Genomic DNA, 27,271 nt, shown 5'->3' with positions numbered 1-27,271 from the left:
TAATTGTTAACATGCATTTTGTTAGGCTTCAACCTAAACAATTGTTAATATGTAAGTTGAAATACTTCAAAATTTGTATATATTATAATTTATAAAATATAAATATATATAAATTATAATATACCCCCGACGAACCCATGTACCCTGTTTCAAAAAGTGACGCACTCGTCCCTGAACCCACATTTCCTGGCAACATAGGTTTTAACATTATATATTTGTCTTAGAGGCATTTTTGGAGGTTGGCTTGAGACCTGTCCACCTTGTGTCATTTATTGTTGTTAGTTTAGGGGCTTTTAGTGAATTATTGGCCTAATTGAGGAAAATTGCTTGGTTACCCTAGTATAAATAGGCAAGTGTTGTCCTCACTTGTGGTCATTGCACATTGGAGAAATATCACTTCTCTTAACTTGTGTTTTCTGTCTAACTCGCTATGGAGCACTAGTTGAGCAACTTTTCTCTTGGGAGAGTTTATGTTGTGGATGGTTCTCTTTCATGGATGGTTATTGGTGAACTTGGATGATACATGCTATTAAATGTGAGTTATTTTTCCAATGTTCCACCAAGGTTCCTGGACGAGGGGGCGAGGGAGTGAGGATACGTAGGAGTGGCCTATGCAAAAGCTCCCCACCAATTTTTAGGAAACGTGGGGGGACGTCAGGGTCTTAAAAACTTATAAATATAAAATATAATTTATAAATTGAGTCCACTATGACAATTGGGTTTGAATTGAAACGCTGCAAAGCATGATCATTGATATGAATATCAGTATCTAATATCATATCAATTTAAAGTTATAATTTCTAATCATACATCATACATTATGATTAAAGTTTAAAACTTTAAACCATATTGATGTTCCACTTCCTACTATGAACATTGAATACTGAACAATGAATATTGACATAAAATTATAAAAGTCAAGTCTGATACATCAAGAGTCAAAATGTTATAGAGTTAGAATAACATAAGAACATCAACATATCAAAAGATAAACGAGCATAATTTTTCTCAAGCCTCAAGGTAATGCCCCGCTAGTCTCTGCATCCAACTGCTGCATGAATAAATCAGAATCAACCATATCACCATCTAAATCTGAATCACTAGCATTCTCAAACATGCTAAGTGGCACACCAACCAACCCCATTTGTCTCTCATCAAGTCTCTCCGCCATATCTACTTGTGCATCATCCTCTGGTTCAACATCCCATTGTGTTGTTGGTCCCTTCAAATACTCAGGTGTCTTCTTATGCTCAAGATGTAGGGCACTGTGCACATCAACTAACTTCTTTGCTCTTTTAGAGGTAAGCTTGTTCCTCTTGATAGAGTGGATGAAGCTATATGTGGAACAATTCCTCTCTGTTGCAGAGGAACTAGGAATGTCTTGTGAATGGAGTGAGGGGCCAGGGCGAATAATGAATTAAATTTATAAAAAAACAAATTGAAACCCTAAAGTATTAAAACTAATGTTAAATTTTAGTTATAAACAAAAGTTTATTAAAAAAAATCGGGCCCCTCGACCCCCCCACGTCGCCCCTCGCCCCCCCTCGACCCCACACATCCCTCCTCGTCCCCCCCTCGACCCCCCACATCCCCCCTCGACCCCCCCCTCGACACCCCACAACCCCTCATGACCCCCTTTTCAGCAATGACCCACTGGCATGCCCCCCTGCGTACCCTGTTTTTTGGGAGCGTGGGGAAACGACTCCTTCTCATCCCCAAGTCCCTGGAGTGCGGGGGAGCTAGGAAACTAGACCCCTAGGGGGGGGGAAGTCCCCGTGGAACACTGTTTTTTTCTTTTGATATTGTTTATTGTTGATGGATAATTGTTATTAAATATGCACCATGGTTATGTTGCTATTCGCTAGCTTAATTCTCCTTGAACAAGGTTTTCATCAAGTTCTTTTGAGGTGACCCTAGGTTATCTCCCTCCATTATTTGTCGAAGGAAATAGAGGGATGTTAGGGTTAGAGGATTAAGAGACACAAGTTAGTCTCTCTTGGTTCCTTTGATCCCATATCCATCTCTTTTCTTCCAAGGATTTGTTACTCCTAGACTCCAATAAGCCTTAGATTGAAAAAGGCACTAGTCTTTTCTTTTGTTTCAATCCTTTATAAAACTTGTTTTTCTTTTGACATAAGGTAAATTAGGGTTTCATTACAATGAATCACATATTTTATCATTTTTTTTGTCTTGGATGTTATTGTACTTGGGTTAGAGTGTCATTTTATGTGCATTTTCCAGCCCTAAATTAGGGTTGACATCTGCAGTTTAAGTGTTGTTATATGCCTTCTAAACCGCAAAAGATTGTTCTAATTTATTCTGTTGTTTACTATTATTCTTGGCTCTCATTTTCACTTTATTATCATATTTTCCTGGGGTAAATTTGCTGCTGTTATAAACTATTCTATTGCTGCAAATTTTTATTTTTCATCCTAGTTTATTATAGCCAAGTGCAATTTCTTGATTATGTGTGTTTGGGAACCTATTTTGAGCCACCATTGGTTGACCTAAGCCTCTAGAAGAATCATAGGACCCTTTTAACTTAATCTGGAATTTACTCTTAAAACCACCCCAAACCCTAATTCCGTAAACTTATTCTTGGTGGAAAATCTTTGTAGAACCCTTAGGGGGAACTTCGCTTAGGTTGATTGGGTTATTTGATCTCTAAGAGCTACTAGAGAAGCCTCCCTTGTGTTGCATTGTTTCCATCACTAAAACAAGGGGACTAGTTCTGAGGTGACACTCTCATTGTTGCACATTGTCTACGCCACTTAGTGGTGCTAGATTTTGTTGTAACATGACCAATTTGTAAAAAATGATTAGGGATCAATATTATGAATCCCGTTACCTTCAAAATCTGCATCTGCAAAATATGGAATTTCAGGTCAAAGTGCAAACCTAGGGAAACTTCTTAGAAATACTATCCATTGTCACCTCAGTAGGACTTCCCTTAACTCTAGATTGGCTCTCCTTTGCCACAGGAAGGGTTTTCCTTGATGAGATTGCTAAATCAACTATTATTTACCCTTAAAAATAAATCAGATTAAGCAGTCCAGTAGTTTATGATATGCTATGGATATATGGTGGTGGATTTGAATAGATTGGTGCCTAATTCTTGGGAGATGGAGTTTGTTGTCGCACAGATTGTCACGACGACGCTCAGACTGGGGGCTGTCACCCTGATCCCCGATCTCTCCGTTTAACCCTGTCTCCTGCGGCTAAGGGGGGTAGACCCTATGGGATAATGGATGACCAACTGGGGACCAGTTGGGGTGGGAGACACGAGGGGGACCAAGCACTTAATTGATTTTATTAACTTAATAGACCAGTGCCTTATGAAATAAATGATGAAACGATTATTTGTCAAATGCTGCAGAAATATGAACTCATTAACAATTGTTTACCATCAAACAACTCAAATAAAGTTTAACTTTTACCTAATGTGAGATAATTGATAAACGCTCAATGGCTTAACAATATTCCAACAATTAAAATTTCGAAAGATTGAATGCTTTAAATAACCACGTGAAATGCTAACCAGAGATCACATTCATGTAGTTAATCTTCAAATGAACATTTAAGCATGTTTAACCATATAAAGAAATGATAAATATTATTCCCACATCAAAATTTTAGCCTAAGCAGAAAATATTTGTTGCAAACATAACAAATCCCTGAACCAAGACTGAAACTGGCAATTTTTTTCAAAATATTTTATATTTTTCAAATAAAACAAGACTAAAGACTAAATGAAACTTTAAATCAAAAATCTAAACTATAGAACCAAATAAAAAAGGCCTAAAAATTATTTTTTATGCTTTTTGGGATATTCTAAATTATTATTATTATTATTTTTTTAATAATATTAAAATCAAAATTTAAATAAATCTACCATCTAAATAAAACTAAGATCTAATCTAAATTAAAAAAGAAACTTTTTATGCTTTTTTTTTAATGAAATAAAATTATTCTAAACTAGATGAAAATTAAAAATTCTAATTCTAAGAAAAAACTAAAATTTAAATCTAAACAAAAATCAAACTTCTAGAATTATATATATATATATATATATATATATATATATATATATATATATATATTTTTTTTATTGACAAAACCAAATCCAAGTAAAAATTTATTAAAGATAAAACCTAAATAAACAACGATTAAATCTAAATTAAAATCTAAACTATAAAACAAAAAGCTTAAGAAATTTTTATTTATTTATTTATTTTTACGAGATTTTTAACATTTTTAAAATCAAAATTAAAAAAAAAAGAGAAAGATTAAATCGAAATTTATGTCTATGTCTAAAACTAAAACTAAAACTAAGATTTAATAAATCAAAACAGAAAAAAGCACTGATGACTAATATTTACAACAAAATGAAAATATAAAAAATCTAATCCTAAAAAAAAAAACAACGCATATAATAGACATGACCGTAAGCTAAACTTTAAAAAATCGAACTAATGTAAATGAAAGCTGAAAATATCATATTTGTCCGGGCGGCTGCGAGAAACGACTGCGAAGAAATGGTTTGCAACAGAGCCGGCTTTTATATTTGCAGGGATATGAGAGGAACTGAAAACTTGCTTGATTGAAAGCATTGAGGAGCGAAGGTAGCAGCGGAGAGGTAGCAGAAAGGAACAAGCCGTTAAGGGTTTTTGATTTTTCTTTGCAGGCAGGCCACACAATGGAAATCACGCGGAGAGCTGGAGCTGCGTGGGGGAAATTGCTGAGCGTAGGAAGCTCCAGCGTGAGGATAGCAGCTGCGTGGAGGCAATGGATGCCACATATTTGATTTAATGAGGTTGCGTATATGGCTTTTGGGATTGAAACGTGGAGAAGTAGCTGGCGTTCGGATAGCGTTTGGAGCTGGCAACAAATGAGGGATCGACGCAGAAGCTTGAACGATGCAGCGTAAGGAGAGCAATTGCATGGGAGGCAGGGTTTTGATGTGGCAAAAATGGATACGTGGGTCTTGTGTGGAATGGAGGTTGAAAGGAGATGCATGAATAGGAGCCATGGGAGAAAGAAATGCGCAATAACAAGGTTATTGCAGCGTATATTCACTAGTGTAGAGAGGGTCAGGTTGCAATGAAATGGGGAGAGAGGAGGCAAAACGCTGGAGGCTGTGTAGGGAACTGTGTAATGGCAAGCATGAGCAGAAATAATGAATGCCGCTTGAAGGAAAATGGCCAAATGGGAACAAGCAACAGATGGCAGCGTGAAGACTGAGGGTTTGTTGCAGAGCTAGGGCAGAGCATACCCTAAAAAAAAAATTCAAAAAATTTCCTGCAAATAATGAAACCCTAGACAGCAGATAAATGGATCGGAAAACCCTCTTAAAATTTACCAGGGTTTTAAAATTTTGAACCAACTGTTTCAGATTGTCTGCTGAAAACCCTGCAAAATTTTCAAGATATGTACCTACAACCTGCAATGACGAAGAACATAAAACCCAAAAAATATGTGCAAGAAACGAAACTGAAAACCCTAACTAAATAATTACAATATTCACAAACTGCAGGCTTTAAAATAGCCAGATTTCTCGTTATGCCACATAAATATTTTCAGAATTTTAATTTAATGTGAGATGCTTCAGAAAAACCCTGCATGCATTCATAAAAGAATTTCAGATGATAAGCTCGGGATTAAAACTAGCTGGGCTCTTTCAGAAAATGCAATCTGGGAGTTGGCTGGTTCAGTCGAGAACTTCTCCTAACCCCCTGTAAACTCAAAACTAAGATTTCCTGCACAGCTTAAAATCAACCATTAACATAGAGGTAAAAAACGATAGTGAAATCCAGATCAAATGGAGATACCTACCATTATATTTCAGAATCTAAACTATCATTCAAACCCCAAAGATCAGACAAGATATCTGTGCCTGAATTAATCTTCATCAAGCTAAAATCAATAGCTGAAAATAAAATTATGCAGAGAAAAAAACATCTTACAGCATTTCCAGATGAGTAACACCAGCAAGATTTCAACCCCAAAGTCTTTCTTTATTGCACAAAAATGACTATAAGAGAGCTTTCTTCAGCACCAGACTCTCAGATCTAATCTGATCTCAAATGACCCCTAGCACCCTATTTAAAGGAAAAAATCCCAACGTCTAGTTCGAGTGATCCATGTCAAACTAATCTCGACCATCGATGAGGATCAAGATTTCTCTTAATCTCACCCGTCGAATTTTTAAATGCATTTTAATATATTAAAAAATTGAAATTTTGCATTTATTTGCTCAAAAACATGACTTATTATTATTTTATCATTATTTTATTATTTTTTTAGATTTTTTATTTTATTTTATTTTTAATTTATTTATTTATTTTTATTTTTAATTTATATATATATTTTATTTTTTTTATTTTTTTGATTTTTAAAATTATTTATATCTTTTATTTTTTTATTGTTTTTTAATTTTTTTCAATTTTTTATTTTTTATTTTTAAATGGATCCTCGAACTTAGCTCTTTTGGAAAAATCACTTAGGACCTAGGACTTGGGACTTATGAGGGGATTAAAACATTTTCTAACTCTCAAAACACTTTACATCATAACTTTGACAATTTTACATCTCAAGGGGGAAAACCCATTTGACATAGACCCTCATAGATCACCCAGTTCTGCGACACAACTATAATCTAGCAGATCAACGCACTAGGATTTCCCTAAGAATCTAATGACAAAATTCATTCCGGCTTTGGGGTTAGGCTGAAGGAAAACTCTGCCGATCATGGATCAGTGAGACAAAAAACCTTCCGGAACGTAGATTATCACTAGAAAATTAGGTCCACCTAGGCAATTTACATACATGACTCAGCTCTGCTAAGATTATTTACAATTCACACATGCAGACTGGGTTTACAACATAACATGATCAGGTCGATGATGACTGTCGAATGGCACGGACATGTCGATTAAGCACTATCCCTTTTGCGAAAAAAGGGGGTGTACTGCTATGGGAAGTTGACACGTAGTGGTCAACATCTGGCTCTACTTGGGGACATGTTGCTGCACTGCAGGAATGTGAGAATCCAGAATCTGCATCCACGCAACACACAACAGAAATAAGTAGCATCCATTCAAAAATCGTCATACAACATTTAAGCACATGAAAGATAGAAGCTCTTCATTTATTAACAAGGAAAGTAAACCTAATCCTAAAAATAAAAATGCTGAAAAAACAAGGAGTAGGGTTAGAAATATAGAGGATGCCCCATGGCTTCAGATGTGTTCAATATAGTGTATACTGAGCATTTCCCTGCTTTCAGGCAAATCAGTCAGCTGCTTGTTAGATGTGCCATGTCCAATTCTGCATATGGTAGGACTCTTTTCTATCCGAAAATCAAGCTTCTCGCGGCCATTTGATGCATCAAATCTTCTTCTCATTTTCTTCCTCTTGCGCTTTTTCTTCTTGGCATGCTGTATCACTGATGACATGGAACTTTTTGCTTCAAAGCTCTCAGATGAAGTATGTAAGATATGCGTGACATGTCTTTCTTCATTCTACATCTTCCCTGCGAAGGATGATGGACCAATCTCACAGGTGCCATGAGTTATAACTTGATCTACATTGACTAGTGGATTAACCGTGTGAGTATCAACCTGATTACTAATTTCCCTTTCATCCAGGTCACCTTCAATTATCCACTTTTCAATGGAACAAAGAACCTCATAATATGATGGAGCTTGCTGTAACAGATAAGGAGACTCCTGATCTATTGACTTTTCTTGGTTTCTTTCATCCTCTGATAGCTGTTGAAATTTCTGAACCTGTATTTTGATGGCATCTATCTGACTAGAGTGTTCAACCTTTATAGCACTGATTTCCTTGGCATGGTCTTCTTCCATGGTCAAGAACTTTTTCTGAAGACATATCTGATTAGCTTCCATATCTTTTATTATTTTATCGTCTTTTTCCTTTATGGTCATCAAGCAATGCTGCATAGAGTTCATCTCTTCCTTATGATTTGTTTGCCTAGTAGCCAATTGATTATTATGATCGAACGTCATGATAGTCATTTCTTCATCCATAGTTAATAACTTGTTTTGCGTAGAATTAATTTCCCTATCATGATTAGCTTTCATGGTTGTCATGTTTTCCTCTAAGCCTGATAACTTGCTTTGCATAAAACTAATTTATGTGTCATGATTAATCTTCATGGCCTCAATTTCCTTAGCATGTTGATTTTACATGATCTCCATCTCCCTATTACGTTTTTCCAGGTGGGTGCATAAAGTTCTCACATCATTGGCGTAATTAGTTTGATTTATCTCCATATTTTTTACCAACAGCATTAGTTCTTGTATAATTTGCTTTTGATCTTCTTTTTCATTGTCATTTGTCCTTGCTTTTCCACTATCATGGATTTGATCTGCAATGGTATAGATGGATGGCACATTCTGATATGAAGAATTGTCTTGGAATCTTTCACTGACAGCTGAACCTTTCATAAGATTACTTTCATTTTGTTGCACAATTTTAGGGGCACAAGGCGAGTTATCCGGATTACCATATCTATCTTTAAAAGAATCCTTAGGACAATTGTTAAACCAATTCAAAGCATCACTCTCTAAAGAAAGGACAAAAAGACACATTTTGACATCTTCATGATTATACTGAGGGGGTCTACAATATTTGATCATTATACGAGTAAACAAGCCTAGATGCCTTTTAACAACGACTGAATCACCACTTGAGAACAAAGGTAATTTAGAAATGGCCACTTCTGGAATATCATGGAGATCATCAATAAAATGACATGGTTTAAATGAATAACTCATGATGAATAACGAGGGACCAAATGGATGATAGAAAGAGATCTCTGCTCAAGAAAATCAAGAAATGGAAGAAGTGGAGTCGCCACTTGAACAATGAATCTAATTCTAGGATCCAAAAAACAACCAACAAGCAGATATGAGGGAGGCTTCTTGTCTGGGAAAAATAAGAAAATGGAGTCACCACCCAAACAAGAAACCAACCGAAGAGAAGTTGCTGATATGACAAAAGATAAGGTGATGAAAAGATCAAAAGACGCCAAAGAATGTTGGCCATTTGACAGGCTAATGAATGGCGTAAAAGATGAGATGATGCCAAATTTTTTTGATTTTGCTAGCTCAAATGAAAAATAAGAAAGAAGAAATAATGATGAATGTCGAATAAACCAAGGACAGAAAAAACTCTGTCCTCGGCAACGGCGCCAAAAAATGTTGTCGCACAGATTGTCACGACAACACTCAGATCGGGGGCTGTCACCCTGATCCCCGATATCTCCGTTTAAGCCTGTCTCCCGCGGCTAAGGGGGGTAGACCCTATGGGATAATGGATGACCAACTGGGGACCAGTTGGGTTGGGGGACACGAGAGGCAACAAGCACTTAATTGATTTTATTAAGTTAATAGACCAGTGCCTTATGAAATAAATGATGAAACGATTATTTCTCAAATGCTCCAGAAATATGAACTCATTAGCAATTGTTTACCATCAAACAACTCAAATAAAGTTTAACTTTTACCCAATGTGAGATAATCGATAAACGCTCAATGGCTTAACAATATTCCAACGATTAAAATTTCGAAAGATTGAATGCTTTAAATAACCACGTGAAATGCTAACCAGAGATCACATTCATGTAGTTAATCTTCAAATGAACATTTAAGCATGTTTAACCATATAAAGAAATGATAAATATTATTCTCACATCAAAATTTTAGCCTCAGCAGAAAAGATATATCGCAAACATAACAAATCCCTGAGCCAAGACTGAAACTGGCAAAAAAATTCCAAAATATTTTTATATTTTTCAAATAAAATAAGACTAAAGACTAAATGAAACTTTAAATCAAAAATCTAAACTATAGAACCAAATAAAAAAGGCCTAAAAATTATTTTTTTATGCTTTTTGGGATATTCTAAATTATTATTATTATTATTTATTTTAATAATATTAAAATCAAAATTTAAAGAAATCTACAATCTAAATAAAACTAAGATCTAATCTAAATTAAAAAAAGAAACTTTTTATGTTTTTTTTTTTGTAATGAAATAAAATTATTCTAAACTAGATGAAAATTAAAAAATCTAATTCTAAGAATAAACTAAAATTTAAATGTAAACAAAAATCAAACTTCTAGAATTATATATATATATATATATTTTGACAAAACCAAATCCAAGTAAAATTTTATTAAAGATAAAACCTAAATAAACAACGATTAAATCTAAATTAAAATCTAAACCATAAAACAAAAAGCTTAAGAAATTTGTATTTATTTATTTTTTTTAATGAGATTTTTAACATTTTTAAAATCAAAATTTTAAAAATAAGAAGAGAAAGATTAAATCTAAATTTATGTCTATGTCTAAAACTAAAACTAAAACTAAGATTTAATAAATCAAAACAGAAAAAAGAACTGATGTCTAATATTTACAACAAAATGAAAATATAAAAAATCTAATCCTAAAAAAAAAACAACGCATATAATAGACATGACCGTAAGCTAAACTTTAAAAAATCGAACTAATGTAAATGAAAGTTGTGTTGTCGCATGGATTGTCACAACAACGCTCAGACCGGGGGCTGTCACCCTGATCCCCGATCTCTCCGTTTAAGCCTGTCTCCTGCGGCTAATGGGGGTAGACCCTAAGGAAAATGGATGATCAACTGTGAACCAGTTGGGTTGGGGAGACACGAAGGAACAAGCACTAAATTGAATTTTATTAAGTTAATAGACCAGTGCCTTATGAAATGAATGATGAAACGATTATTTATCAAATGCTGCAGAGATACGAGCTCATCAACAATCATTTACTATCAAACAAAGCTTAACTTTTTACCAAATGTGAGATAATCAACTTAATGATACTCCAACAATTAAAATTTCGAAAGATAAAAGTCTTTAAACAACCACGTAAAATGCTAACCAGAGATCACATTCATGCAGTTAATCTTCAGATGAACATTAAATCATATTAAATCACATAAAAATGATAAACATTAATTCCACATCAAAATTTTAGCCTCAGCAGAAAAGATAAAACGTGATAAATCACTGAGCCAAGACTGAAAAATATTTCCAAAATATTTTTATGTTTTCAAATAAAACAAGACTAGGCTAAATAAATGAAACTTTAAATCTAAAACCTAAACTATATAACAAAAAGAAAAAAGGGCCTAAAAACTATTTTTTATGCTTTCTTAAAGTTTTATAATTTTTTATTGCTATATTTTTAAAACAAAACTTAAAGTTAAAATCTAAACTAAAACTAAAGTAAACAAAACTTGGAAATTTAAAAAAAAAATCTAAAATCTATCTAAACACTAAATTCTAAACTACATAAAATCAAAAGTAAAAAACTAAGGACTAAAACTTTTTATGCTTTTTATAATTTTATAATGATTTTTAAATTTTAAATTTAAAATGAAACAAAAATGAAATCTAATCTAAAACTAACTTAATGTATAGAAACTAAAGCAACCCCTTTTTTATGCTTTTTTTTAAATTTTTTATTACTATAATATTTTTTTTTGGATTTATAAAAAAAAGGAACAGAGCTAAAATTAAATGTATCTAAAGCTAAAACTCAAAGCTAAAACTAAAACTAAAAGCTAAGATAAGCAAGTTCAAAACTTAATAAAAATATAATTAAAAATTCGTAAAAGATTAAAAAAGGTTTCGATTTTCTTTTTTGTTTGATATGGTTAGGAGTTAGAGTAACAAAACAAACTAAACGTTGAATTTTTATTTTTTATTATATCAAAAATAAATTAAGGATCTAATCCTAAAGCAAAACTAAAACTTAAAATTAAAACCTAAAATGTATCTACGTTAAACTTTATGCAATTAAAAAACCTAAAAATTGAATTTTCTGTCTACGCATATGTACAAAAAAGTGTTGCTTTGCCTGTCATATGGTGTTTGCAGATCGATTGTGGAGAATTTGACGGCAACAGACGCGCTTTGCAGATGGAGGCGTGGGAAATCGAACAGAAGGCAGCGTATTGGATTATGAGGAAAATACACAACTTTGAGCAGCAATGGAGATTGCGTGAGGAAGAAAGGATTGACACAGGTTTAGTGGCTTGCTGAGAAAGGCGTGTGCAGGATCAGTGGAAGAAAATCGATGGACTGTGGTTTTGAGAAATAGATTTGCCTGAGGGAAATATGCAAAATGACTGCGTAAGGGAGGAAAACACGCAGATCTGGGCATTCAACGGTGGAATGTGAGTGTGGGCTGCTGTTGTTGTGAAGATTTGCTTGATGGCAGCAGAAAGAGGAGAAAACGCAGGGCAGAAATAAAGACTACGTGCTGGGCAAGAGGGAAAATGCAGGAAAAGGCCACGATCTTTTTTATAAATGGATTCGTTTGCAGGTGTAAGGGAATGCAACATTTTTTTTTTCAACAGCGAATAGGCAGTTGGCCAAGCGGCAAGGGCTTTGCCCAGGTCACAAAAATTTTCGAGAAATTTCTTCCTGCAATACAATCGAAACCCTCCAGATCTTAAAACAACTGATATTTGAAACCATTGGACAGCAAAATAGCTTAGACAAACCCTCGGAAATCTTCAGAAAAAAAACCCTGCAACCTGTAATGGAAGAGAAGCAAAAAATAATATGTTCAGAAAAGAAACTAAAACCCTAGATTAGCTAAACAACATTTGCAACTTTTAACTCTTAAACAGTGAGATTTATCAATAATCAGCAATAATATTATCAAAATTCCAGATTTACTATGAAATACTTCATAAATCTCTCATGCAAATAAGTAAACAAACTTAAATGATGAACCCAGGATCGAAACTGGCTGGGCTCTGCAAGAGAATGCTTGCGGGAGTTGGCTGGTTCAACTGAGAACTTCCCCAAACGCCCACTGATCTTCTTCAATAAGGGTTTCCTGCACAACTCACTTCAACCATCAATAAAGAGAGAAAAACAGTACTAGATCTCAGATGCAATGGAGATATCTGCCATTATTTCAGAAATTCTAATACCATTCAAACCCTAGCAAGTGAACAAGATACCTGTGTTCAACAATACTCTACAATAAGCTGTTACTAATGGCTGAAAATGAAAATATGCAGAAAATAAACAGCTCACAACACTTCAAGAGAGTAACACCAGCAAGATTTCAACCCCAAAGTCTTTCTTTATTAGCACCAGAAAAAGTTTACAGGATAGCTTTCTTTAGCACAAAACTCACAGATCGAATCTTGTGTCAAATGACCCCCAACACCCTATTTAAAGGAAAAATCCCCAACAGCTAGTTCGAGTGATCCATGTCAAACTAATCTCGACCGTCGATGAGGATCAAGATTTCTTTTAATCTCATCCGTCGAATTTTTAAATGCATTTTAATATATTAAAATTCTACATTTATTTACTCAAAAATTTGACTTATTATTATTTTATTATTTTTTAAATTTTATTTTGTTTTTTTATTTTTAATTATTTTTTAAAATTTTATTATTATTTTTATCTATTTTTTAATTAATTATTTTTTTTAATTTTTATTTTTGGATCCTCGAACTTAGCCTTTGGAAAAATCACCTAGGACCTAGGACTTAGGACTTAGGACTTATGAGGGGATTAAAACATTTTCTAACCCTCAAGACACTTTAAAGTTTACATTATGACTTTTACAATTTTACATCTCAAAGGGGAAAACCCATTTGACATAGACCCTCATAGACCACCCAGTTCTGCGACCAAATATAATCTAGCAGATCAACACACTAGGATTCTTCTAAGATTCTAATGACAAAATTCATTCCGGCTTTGGGGTTAGGCTGAAGGAAAACTCTGCCGATCATGGATCGGTGAGACAAAAAACCTTCCGGAACGTAGATTATCACTAGAAAATTAGGTCCACCTAGGCAATTTACATACATGACTCAACTCTATTAAGATTATTTACAATTCACACATGCATATTGGGTTTACAACATAAATTGATCAAGTCGACGAGGACTGTCGAATGGCACGGACACGTCAATCAAGCGCTATCCCTTTTGCGAAGAAAAGGGAGTGTATTGCTGGGAAGTTGACACATAGTGGTCAACATTTGGCTCCACTTGGGGATACGTTGCTGCACTGTAGGAATGTGAGAATCCAGAATCTGCATCCATGCAACATACAACAAAACATAAGAAGCGTCCATCCAAAAATCATCCTATAACGTTAAGCACAGGAAAGATATAAGCTCTTCATTTATTAACTATCTAGTAACATGAAAAGTAAATCTAATCCTAAAACAGAAATGAAAATGCAGAAAAAACAAGGAGTAAGGTTAGAAATACAGGGGATGCCCCATGGCCTCAGATGTGTTCAATATAGTGTATACTGAGCATTTGCCTGCTTTCAGGCAAATCTGTCGGCTGCTTGTCGGATGTGCCATGTCCAATTCTACATATGGTAGGACTTTTTCCTATCTGAAATTCAAGCTGCTCACGGCCGTCTGATGCATCAAATCTTTTTCTCATTTTCTTCCTCTTGTGCTTTTTCTTCCCGGTAGGCTATATTATTGATGACGTGGAACTTTTTGCTTCAAAGCTATCATATGAAGTATGTAAGATATGCGAGACATGTCTTTCTTCATCCTGCATTTGATCTTTATCGTTTTTAATTTTATCTGGATCACCTTCAATTAACCACCTTTCAATTGAACCAATGACCTCATAATAAGATGGAGCTTGTTGCAGCAAATGAGAAGGCTCCTGATCTATTGATGTTTCCTGGTTTCTTTCATCCTTAATCCCCTGTTGAAATTTATGTACCTGTATTTTAATGGCATTTATCTGGCTAGAGTGTTCAACTTTCATAGCACTAATTTCCCTTGCATGATCTTCTTCCATGGTCAATAACTTTTTCTGAAGACATATCTGATTAGCTTCTATATATTTTATTACTTTATCGCCTTTTTCCTTTATGGTCATTAAGCAATGCTGCATAGAGTTTATCTCTTCCTTATGATTTGTTTGCATGGTCGTCATATTTTCCTCTAAGCCTGATAACTTGCTTTGCATAAAACTAATTTCTATGTCATGATTAGTCTTCATGGCCTCAATTTCCTTAGTATGCTGATTTTGCATGATCTCTATCTCCCTATTACGCTTTTGCAGGTGGGTGCATAAAATTCTCACATCATTGGCGTAATTAGTTTGATTGATCTCCATATTTTTTACCAGCAGCATTAGTTCTTGTATAATTTGCTTATGATCTTCCTTTTCATTGTCAACACTGTTTTTACAATTTGTTCCTACTTTTCCACTATGATCTGCAATGGTACAAGTGGATGGCAAATTCTGATATGAAGCATTGCCTTGAAATCTTTCATCGATCACTGGACCTTTTATAAGATTACTTTTATTCTGTTGCACAATTTTAGGGGCACAAGGCGAGTTATCTGGATCACCATATCTATCTTTAAAAGCATCGACAATGTCTTGCAAAGAAGTGAAGGAATCTTCAGGACAACTATTAAACCAATTCAAAGCATCATCTTCTAAAGAAAGGACAAATAGACACATTTTGACATCTTCATGATTATATTGAGGAGATCTACAATACATGATCATTATACGAGTAAACCAGCCTAGATTCTTTTTAACAGCGATTGAATCACCACCCGAGAACACAGGTAATTTAGAAATGGCCACCTCCGAATATCATGGCGAACATTAATAAAATGACATGGTTTAAACGAATAATCCATGATGAATAATAAGGTATCAGATGGATGATAGAAAGAGATCTCTGCTCAAGAAAATTAATAAATGAAACCAGTGGAGTTGCCACTTGAACAATGAGTCAAATTCTAGGATCCAAAAAGTAACCAATAAGCAGATATGAGGGAGGCTTCTTGTTTGGGAAAAATAAGAAAATGGAGTCGCCACCCAAACAAGAAACGAACTGAAGAGAAGTTGCTGATATGACGAAAGATAAGGTGATGAAAAGATCCAAATGATGCCAAAAAATGTTGACTCTGCCAGCTCAAATGAGATATGCGAAAGATGAAAGAATGATAAATGTCATTGAAACACTGAGAATAAAGTGTCTCCGGCAACGGCGCCAAAAATGTTGTCGCATGGATTGTCACGACAACGCTCAGACCGGGGGCTGTCACATTGATCCCCGATCTCTCTGTTTAAGCCTGTCTCCCGCGGCTAAGGGGGATAGACCCTATAGGAAAATGGATGACCAACTGTGAACCAGTTGGGTTGGGAGACATGAAGGAACAAGCCCTAAATTGATTTTTATTAAGTTAATAGACCAGTGCCTTATGAAATGAATGATGAAACGATTATTTATCAAATGCTGCAGAGATACGAGCTCATCAACGATCATTTACCATCAAACAAAGCTTAACTTTTTACCAAATGCGAGATAATCAACTTAATGATACTCCAGCAATTAAAATTTCGAAAGATAAAGGGCTTTAAACAACTATGTAAAATGCTAATCAGAGATCACATTCATGCAGTTAATCTTTAGATGAACATTAAATCATATTAAATTACATAAAAATGATAAACATTAATTGCACATCAAAATTTTAGCCTCAGCAGAAAAGATAAAATGTGATAAATCCCTGAGCCAAGACTGAAAAATATTTCCAAAATATTTTTATGTTTTCAAATAAAACAAGACTAGGCTAAATAAATGAAACTTTAAATCTAAAACCTAAACTATAGAACAAAAAAAAAAATCGCCTAAAAATTATTTTTTATGTTTTCTTAAAGTTTTATAATTTTTTATGAATTTTTTATTGTTATATTTTTAAAACAAAACTTAAAGTTAAAATCTAAACTAAAATTAAAGTAAACAAAACTTGAAAATTAAAAAAAAAATCTAAATTCTATCTAAACACTAAATTCTAAACTACATAAAATCAAAAGTAAAAAACTAAGGACTAAAACTTTTTATGCTTTTTATAATTTTATAATTTTTTAATGATTTTTAAATTTTAAATTTAAAATGAAATAAAAAATGAATTCTAATCTAAAACTAACCTAATCTATAGAAACTAAAGCAACCCCTTTTTTATGCTTTTTTTTAATAAGTTTATTATTATTATTATTATTATTTTTTGGATTTATAAAAAAATGGAATAGAACTAAAATTAAATGTATCTAAAGCTAAAACTAAAAGCTAAAGGTAAAACTAAAAGCTAAGTTAAGCAAGTTCAAAAATTAATAAAAAAAGTAATTAAAAATTCGTAAAAGATTAAAAAATGTTTCGATTTTCTTTTTTGTTTGATATGGTTAGGAGTTAGAGTAACAAAACAAACTAAACGTTGAATTTTTATTTTTTATTATATCAAAAATAAACTAAGGATCTAATCCTAAAGCGGAACTAAAACTTAAAATTAAAACCTAAAATGTATCTACGTTAAACTTTATGCAATTAAAAAACCTAAAAATTGAATTTTCTGCCTACGCATATGTACAAAAAAGTGTTGCTTTGCCTGTCGTATGGTGTTTGCAGATTGATCTTGGATAATTTGACGGCAGCAGAAGTGTTTTGCAGATGGAGGCGTGGGAAATCGAACAACAGGTAGCGTATTGGATTATGAGGAAAATACGCAACTTCGAGCAGCAATGGAGATTGCGTGAGGAAGAAAGAATTGATGTAGGCTTAATGGCTTGCTGAGAAAGGCGTGTGCAGGATCAGTGGAAGAAAATCCGGTGGACTGTGGTTTTGAGAAACAGATTTGCCTGAGGGAAATATGCAAAATGACTGCGTAAGGGAGGAAAACACGCAGATCTGGGCATTCAACGGTGGAATGTGAGTGTGGGCTGCTGTTGTTGTGAAGATTTGCTTGATGGCAGCAGAAAGAGGAGAAAATGCAGGGTAGAAATAAAGACTGTGTGCTGGGCAAGAGGGAAAACGCAGGAAAAGGCCACGATCTTTTTTATAAATGGATTCGTTTGCAGGTGTAAGGGAATGCAGCGTTTTTTTTTTTTTTTTGCAGCATCCAACAGGCAGCTGGCCAAGCGGCAAGGGCTTTGCCCAGGTCACAAAAATTTTCGAGAAATTTCTTCCTGCAATACAATCGAAACCCCCCAGATCTGAAAACAACTGATATTTGAAACCCTTGGACAACAAAATAGCTTAGACATACCCTCGAAAATCTTTAGAAAAAACCCTGCAACCTGTAATGGAAGAGAAGCAAAAAATAATATGTGCAGAGAAGAAACTAAAACCCTAGATCAGCTTAACAACATTTACAACTTTTAACTCTTAAACAGTGAGATTTATCAATAATCAGCAGTAATATTATCAAAATTCCAGATTTACTATGAAATACTTCAGAAATCTCTCATGCAAATCAGAAAACAAACTTAAATGATGAACCTAGGATCGAAACTGGCTGGGCTCTGCAAGAGAATGCTTGCAGGAGTTGGCTGGTTCAGCTGAGAACTTCCCCAAACGCCCACTGATCTTCTTCAATAAGGGTTTCCTGCACAACTCACTTCAACCATCAATAAAGAGAGAAAAACAGTACTAGATCTCAGATGCAATGGAGATACCTGCCATTATTTCAGAAATTCTAATACCATTCAAACCCTAGCAAGTGAACAAGATACCTATGTTCAACAATACTCTACAATAAGCCATTACTAATGGCTGAAAATGAAAATATGCAGAAAATAAAACAGCTCACAACACTCCAAGAGAGTAACACCAACAAGATTTCAACCTCAAAGTCTTTCTTTATTAGCACCAGAAAAAGTTTATAGGAGAGCTTTCTTCAGCACAAAACTCACAGATCGAATCCTGTTTCAAATGACCCCTAGCACCCTATTTAAAGGAAAAATCCCCAACAGCTAGTTCGAGTGATCCATGTCAAACTAATCTCGACCGTCGATGAGGATCAAGATTTCTTTTAATCTCATCCGTCGAATTTTTAAATGCATTTTAATATATTAAAATTCTGCATTTATTTACTCAAAAATTTGACTTATTATTATTTTATTATTTATTTTATTTTATTTTATTTTTTAATTATTTTATTTTTAAATTTTATTATTATTTTTATCTATTTTTTAATAATTAATTTTTTTTAATTTTTATTTTTGGATCCTCGAACTTAGCCTTTGGAAAAATCACCTAGGACCTAGGACTTAGAACTTAGGACTTATGAGGGGATTAAAACATTTTCTAACCCTCAAGACACTTTACATTATGACTTTTACAATTTTACATCTCAAAGGGGAAAACCCATTTGACATAGACCCTCATAGACCACCCAGTTCTGCGACCAAATATAATCTAGCAGATCAACACACTAGGATTCCTCTGAGATTCTGATGACAAAATTCATTTCGGCTTTGGGGTTAGGCTGAAGGAAAACTTTGGCGATCATGGATCGGTGAGACAAAAAACCTTCCGGAACGTAGATTATCACTAGAAAATTAGGTCCACCTAGGCAATTTACATACATAATTCAACTCTGCTAAGATTATTTACAATTCACACATGCAAACTGGGTTTACAACATAAATTGATCAGGTCGACGATGACTGTCGAATGGCACGGACACGTCAATCAAGCGCTATCCCTTTTGCGAAGAAAAGGGGGTGTACTGTTGGGAAGTTGACATGTAGTGGTCAACAAGCTGAAAATATCATATTTGTCCGGGCCGCTACGGGAAACGACTACGGAGAAATGGTTTGCAGCAGAGCCAACTTTTATATTTGCAGGGATATGAGAGGCACTGAAAACTTGCTTGACTGAAAGCATTGAGGAGCGAAGGTAGCAGTGGACAAGCAGCGGAAAGGAACAAGCCGTTAAGGGTGTTCGATTTTTCTTTGCAGGCAGGCCACACAATGGAAATCACGCGGAGAGCTGGAGCTGGAGCTGCGTGGGGGAAATGGCTGAGCGTAGGAAGCTCCAGCGTGAGGATTGCAACTGCGTGGAGCCAATGGATGCCATAGATTTGATTTAATGAGGCTACGTATATGGCTTTTGGGATTGAAACGTGGAGAAGTAGCTGGTGTTTGGATAGCGTTTGGAGTTGGCAACAAATGAGGGATGGACACAGAAGCTTGAACAATGTAACGTAAGGAGAGCAGCTGCGTGGGAGGCAGGGTTTCGATGTGGCAAAAATGGATACGTGGGTCTTGTGTGGAATGGAGGTTGAAAGGAGATGCATGAATGGGAGCCACGGGAGAAAGAAATGTGCAATAACAGGATTATTGCAGCGTATATTCACTAGCGTAGAGAGGGTCAGGTTGCAACGAAAGGGGGAGAGAGGAGGCAAAACGCTGGAGGCTGCGTAGGGAACTGTGTATTGGCAAGCATGAGAAGAAATAATGAATGCTGCTTGAAGGAAAATGGCCAAATGGGAACAAGCAACAGATGGTAGCGTGAAGACTGAGGGTTTGCTGCAGACCTAGCGCAGAGCATACCCTAAAAAAAAAATTTCGAAAAATTTCCTGCAAATAATGAAACCCCAGACAGAAGATAAATGGATTGGAAAACCCTCTTAAAATTTACCAGGGTTTTAAAATTTTGAACCAACTGTTTCAGATTGTCTGCTGAAAACCCTGCAAAATTTTCAAGATCTGTACCTGCAACCTGCAATGATGAAGAACAGAAAACCCAAAAAATATGTGCAAGAAACGAAACTGAAAACCCTAACTAAATAATTACAATATTCACAAACTGCAGGCTCTAGAATAGCCAGATTTCTCGTTCTGCCACATAAATATTTTCAGAATTTTAATTTAATGTGAGATGCTTCAGAAAAACCTTGCATGCATTCATAAAAAAATTTCAGATGATAAGCCCAAGATTAAAACTAGCTAGGCTCTTTCAGAAAACGCAATCCAGGAGTTGGCTGGTTCAGCCGAGAACTTCCCCTAATGCCTGGTAAACTCAAAACTAAGATTTCCTGCACAGCTTGAAATCAACCATTAACATAGAGGGAAAAAACGATAGTGAAATCCAGATCAAATGGAGATAATTGACATTATATTTCAGAATCTAAATTATCATTCAAACCCCAGAGATCAGACAAGTACCTGTGCTTGAATCAATCTTCATCAAGCTAAAATCAATAGCTGAAAATAAAATTATGCAGAAAAAAAAAACATCTTACAGCATTTCCAGAAGAGTAACACCAACAAGATTTCAACCCCAAAGTCTTTCTTTATTGCTCAAAAATGATCACAAGAGAGCTTTCTTTAGCACCAGACTCTCAGATCTAATCTGATCTCAAATGACCCCTAGCACCCTATTTAAAAGAAAAAATCCCAACGGCTAGTTCGAGTGATCCATGTCAAACTAATCTCGACCGTCGATGAGGATCAAGATTTCTCTTAATCTCATCCGTCGAATTTTTAAATGCATTTTAATATATTAAAAAATTGAAATTCTGCATTTATTTACTCAAAAACTTGACTTATTACTATTTTATTATTTTTTTAGATTTTTTAATTTATTTTATTTTGTTTTTAATTTATTTATTTCTATTTTTTAATTATTTATATTTTAATTATTTATTTTTTTAATTTTTTGATTTTTTAAATTATTTATATCTTTTATTTTTTTTCAATTTTTTATTTTTTAATGGATCCTCAAACTTAGCCCTTTTGCAAAAATCACCTAGGACCTAGGACTTAGGACTTTTGAGGGGATTAAAACATTTTCTAACCCTCAAAACACTTTACATCATAACTTTTACAATTTTACATCTCAAAGGGGAAAACCCATTTGACATAGACCCTCATAGATCACCCAGTTCTGCGACACAACTATAATCTAGTAGATCAACGCACTAGGATTCCCCTAAGATTCTAATGACAAAATTCATTCCGGCTTTGGGGTTAGGTTGAAGGAAAACTCTGCCGATCATGGATCGGTGAGACAAAAAACCTTCCGAAATGTAGATTATCACTAGAAAATTAGGTCCACCTAGGCAATTTACATACATGACTCAGCTCTGCTAAGATTATTTACAATTTACACATGCAGACTGAGTTTACAACATAACATGATCAGGTCGACGATGACTGTTGAATGGCACGGACATGTCAATTAAGCGCTATCCCTTTTGCAAAAAAAGAGGGTGTACTGCTATGGGAAGTTGACATGTAGTGGTCAACAGAGTCAAAACACTTATAGACTTTGAAGATTTGCTAACAGAGTATTCAACCAATCAAGATGCTCAGAACAACAGTCCTTAGTTTATACAGTGCTGCAAATTCAAATTCCAGCCAGCATATTAATATTATAAAGATGCAACGGTATCTTTCATATATTCTTGTTTCATCACATAACATCAGAATCAAATGTATGAAGTAAAAGACAGCTTTCTATTAGGAAAAACAGCCCAGGTACATAACACAATCCAGATCTGAAATCAAAGGTCTATGAGAGGACAAAAGTGTCATTTACAGACTTCTTATGTTGGAAATAAATCCTATAACAGCGGCAAAACTTCTAGCATAAAAGAGAGGAAGACAAGATACAACAATGGCCTTACAGTTGATGATTGCAGATTAGAATATTTCCTTACTGAAGGTCCAAATCTGCGCAAGATATATTTAATTTACAGCCCAGTAGTCTACGCATTTTTCCACAAGGAAACACACCTTACAAATGGAGAGGAGGTCTCCTTTTAAAACATTCTTTTGCATTTTACATGGAATAAAATCTAATAATCTAGAATTCCCTAGAAACAGTGGGATCCACTAAACAAGCATTCGTTATGATTTGGAAGGGTCAAAACAGCCAAGTGTCATCGTCCTAAGTTGAACGCTTCACTAGAATATGGCTTGTCATGGACATGTGTCTTCTCCATGGAACGCCCACTTAAAATTGGCTTATGCATCAGAAGGAACTTTTAGAAATAGTCTTCCAGACTCTTCTAAGCTAGTCACTCCATTGAAGGAATATTTAATAATCCCTTTGATAATGATTTCATGAATATATGAACCACATGTGGGCTTAGAATGTGGTGTAGGTTTAAAAAAGTAACTTCCAAAGCCATCTCTGCACCATAAATTCCATTGAATGATTGATGGCTCGTGAAAACGTGTTTACTGCATCTTGTAGAAGGATTATTTTAATGCACTTGTCATCATCCTTTGAAGGGCATTCCTCCTCAATGCGATGTGAAGAGTGCCAACATACCATAACATGCCTCCAAATATGCATACATGCCTTGGGAGATGTGAAATGCGTCAAAAGTATCCTCAATGTTTTGATGGAATATTCTTCCAAGAAGAAATAAACTGTTTTAATTAAATTTACTTCATGGAACATTGCTGCTATACACAATTACTCTCTTTTTATCAAGATAACAGCATTAAAAATTGTATATCCTGTCCGTTTCCTCCAGTGCATGTGCTTTCCATTTTTGAGGTTGTAGTTGTCAATTTGAAAAACATGATTAGGGATCAATATTCATGACCGCTTTGATTTTGGTCTGACAAATTCCAAATTGATTGTAGACATGATTTGCAGATGACAGTTCGACTTGTGGTACACTACAAAGGATTAAAACTCAGTATGGTGCGGAAGTAAGTATGGCTTTAAATTATGGATGCTATTTGCTGTCTTCCTTTATGATATGGATGGAAGCAAATAATAAGATGAATGAATGAAATACTATATGCATACTTATGCTCCCAATTTCAAAGGAAGATTCAAAATATTCATGTTTTTGCAATTTTTGAAGTTGTTTTTGGAAAAAACGAGAGATTGAACTTATGTAAAAAATCAGTTTTGCAAGATATATTAGCATTATATTCTCCAAGGAAACTATTGCAAATTTGCAACTGTCAAATACTAGGTAATTAGCAGATGAACGGATCATCATGGCCGATACTCTGTCTGGGAATTGGACTTGAAGTATAGTTTCACATGAATCACAGTAATTGGTCATTGATTCTTACAACATTATACTTTTGTGATTGTAACAGTCCATATACTTGCATACATATTTTATTTAACACTTGAAGTCTTGAATCTGCTAGCCTAACACAAATTTTCCCATAACAATATTTTTCCCCATGCAGTCACCCTTTGCAAGTTGCAAGAGCAAGATAACACCCAACAATGTTGATATGCTAAACGTTTCTGGCAAACCTGCCTATCCTTTAGAAGGATGTATTATCGCACTAGGTTTTCAAGATCCCCACCAGTCACTAATGATAGGACCCTAAAAGAACATTCCAAAAAGATTTCAATCTAGCTATCGTCTAGTCTTTGTGACAGCACATTTAGACCACTATATAGGTGTATTCCACGTGAATTCACTCGTTTTACTTGGCTGCAAGTCAACAATATTTTCCTCCTTGCTTCGTTGCAATCAAGTCTGACAGTAATTGCAAAAGTCAGTACTGGCTAACCTTTGAATCAGTGAACAATGAATATTTACAACAGTACTGTCATGTTGCTTCCTAGTGCAAGGTAAGCATGTGTAACAAAAATGTTTGTGAGTTGCAATTACTGGAAAATAGAAGATCTGAATTTCATTGATAATAAGGTGTTTCATGTCATGTGTCGTTCAATTTAATTATGCTTTAAATTCTGTTACATTAAATTATCAATCCAATTTTGTAGACTTGCGATGTGTACAACAAAGTATATGCAAAGACTTAACTTTCAATTCTATTGAAAGTAAATTAATGTGAAAAGAAATATTAATCTATGAAAGCAATAGAAGTCTCAATTGTTGAATTTTTTTGTAACTATGGTCGGTCTTCATAATGTATATTTTATCCTTTAATGTATTTTGTAAGCATATTCTTCATGCTTGGATCAAAAAGAAAATATTGAAAGGCATGTTCTTCATGTCGGTTGTAAAAGAGAAAAATTTGAATTTGCAAAAGATGAATTTTAGGCTCCAAAAGATGAAGTTGGCCTCCTCCTAGTTAAGTTGGCCCAGCTAAAGGGAGACATCCATTTGGCCTCCAAAGAAGCTATATAAATACACCATTTCGCTCCTCCTCCAAGCCAAGTAATTCACAATCAGCTGAGGCAAGTGAAGATCTGAGGTAGCTAGTGAAGATCTGAGGCATATAACGAAGGTCTTGAGGCAAATACTCTATCTCTGTGGAAGATCTCTATGATAAAGAAGAGAAACAAGACAAAGCTATGTGGAAGGAGATTGAATTTTGAAGAAGGCAAAAGGTCTAACCTTGGGAAGATGACTTGACTAGGAGGATGGACCAGTTTTGACCTAGTGATTGAATGAGTGTTAAAGAGTGCAACTAGGGGCTAATTCCCCTTCCTAGAAGTCTTGTATGAATAAAATATAAAAATCATATAAATAACTATAAATAATAACAATCATAAATAATAATTAACTAATAATTAGTGTTGAAGAGTCATGTCTCTAAGGACATGACCATTCGTTGAAAATAGCTCATACTCACGTAAATAACATATTTACCATAAGTTACTACCCACCATAATTTAAGCAAGTATTTGCGTAAAAGATGGGATAAGGAAAAAGGTGTAAATAAATATACTTACTAGGAGTTATTTCCCACCATTATTTACAGGTTTTTCAACATTTTAACAAATATGGGTATAAATGTAAATGTGCAAACTTACTAGAATTTAATTTACAAAGATACGTGATCCAACTTACAAACAGACATGTCTCTTGGGTATATTGAGTATAAAATAAATTTGAAACTTTTCATTTTACACAATTCACTTATCATCTCATATCTTCTTGTACTTATTATTGATGTTCTATCTACGATTACTATCAATGATGATCTAAAGTGAATGTTACTGAAGTTTTAATGTGATTGCTATTGGAATTTGAAGTAAAGTTGTTATTGGGCTAATGAGACATTGAAGTAATTGTTGCAAGCATAGGACATACCATAAAATTTAACATTAAGATGTATCTCTATTGAACTAAAGAATCTCTCTATTGAAAAGGTTGTTAGGGTTTTTCCCCATGTGGGTTTTCCTAGGGTAAACTCTTGTGTTCTTTGTTTTGGTTATCTCTTCATGATCTAGAAGTTGAGGGGCATCCTATAGAATATAATGCAGTATTCACTGATTTCTTTGAGCCTACATCATCTTGTCTCATGAACAAATAGAGGAAAATGAAGATATTTGATGAGACTAAACGATACAACATTGAGAACCTTCATCAACCTAAGAGAACCAAGATTCAATAGGGAACATAAAAAAAACAGCAAATGGATCTGCTTGTGAGTAGATAGGCTCTCCAGATCAAACTTCAAGGGTGACATTTGATGCCATGGGGCATCCTTTGTATAGTGTTTCTAACCTAACTCTCCGAGATAGGTTTTATTTTTTTCATTAGATAGTTTTGATTTCAATGGTTATGTTTCATGTCCTTGGATTTCATTGTTAGAATAGGATTTCTATTCCAACAATTGATATATATTTAATGATGTTTATGATGATTTTGATATATGTTAGAATGGATATCTACTCGATTTTTCTTTGTTTTCTTGGATACAAGATTTTGGATTCTCACATTCCTTCATTGAAGAAACATGTCCCCAAGTAGAGCCAAATGTTGACCATGTACATGTCAACATTCCGAGAAACAGAGTATAAAGCAACATATAAACGATTTTGAGTCAATATCATCATTGTAATCCCAAATTCTGCTTTTGTATTGTAAAAATGATTCTACTATGACCATTAAGCCATGTAATGACACCTAGGTAAGCCTATAATTTTGTCAAAAGGTTTCACTCTAGGGATTTTTTCAGCCCCCCAAATTATTTGTGTTTGTAAACACAAATAATTGACAGAGTTTTTCTCCCATATATACCCCAAAGCTAGGGTGAAATTTGTTGATGAGGTCTTAGGTGAGTCCTAGTGTTAATCGAGTCTATTTATTTTTCATACTAGATCATGTGTCTTGTGTCATAGAATTTGGTTGAGTTTTAAGAGGTCTATGTCTATGTGTAATTTCCCCTTCTAAGGGTTGATTTTATAACATTTTGATGTAAAAGTATGTTTAGAAATATTTTTGGTGAATGGTTCCTCATAATTAGAAAACCATTACCAAAATATTTTTAGATACACTTAGAGGGTGGAAAAATATTTAATCCCCTCTTGAGTCATTTTAATCAAGGTTACTTGGGAGGGAACAAAAACGGGGAGCGGGAGCAGGAGTGACATTTTCAGAAGCTCTCGGTTTGGGAACGAATTGGGGAGAATATATATATATATATATATATATATATATATATATATATATATATTGATGCATATATGTCAACAAAAACATGTAGAATGATGAA

The 27,271-nt window shown here is 34.4% G+C and overlaps 1 protein-coding gene across 8 annotated transcripts in view; it reads left to right on the top strand.

Moving 5' to 3' along the window:
• LOC149256019 (fatty-acid-binding protein 2-like) overlaps positions 1–27,271 on the top strand; it is a 262,035-nt gene that overhangs the window by 188,549 nt on the left and 46,215 nt on the right. For all 8 annotated transcript variants that reach the window (XM_089460637.1, XM_089460636.1, XM_089460635.1 and 5 more), the window contains one exon: positions 23,474–23,542. In XM_089460637.1, coding sequence (XP_089316763.1) covers positions 23,474–23,542 — 69 coding nt within the window. The remainder of the gene's footprint in view (positions 1–23,473; positions 23,543–27,271) is intronic.

This window comes from Pinus tabuliformis, chromosome 7 (assembly GCF_031772625.1).
Source record: "Pinus tabuliformis cultivar Carrire ecotype Pingquan chromosome 7, CPIR1, whole genome shotgun sequence".
NCBI lineage: Eukaryota > Viridiplantae > Streptophyta > Pinopsida > Pinales > Pinaceae > Pinus > Pinus tabuliformis.
This window is presented reverse-complemented; position numbering and strand designations above follow the sequence as displayed.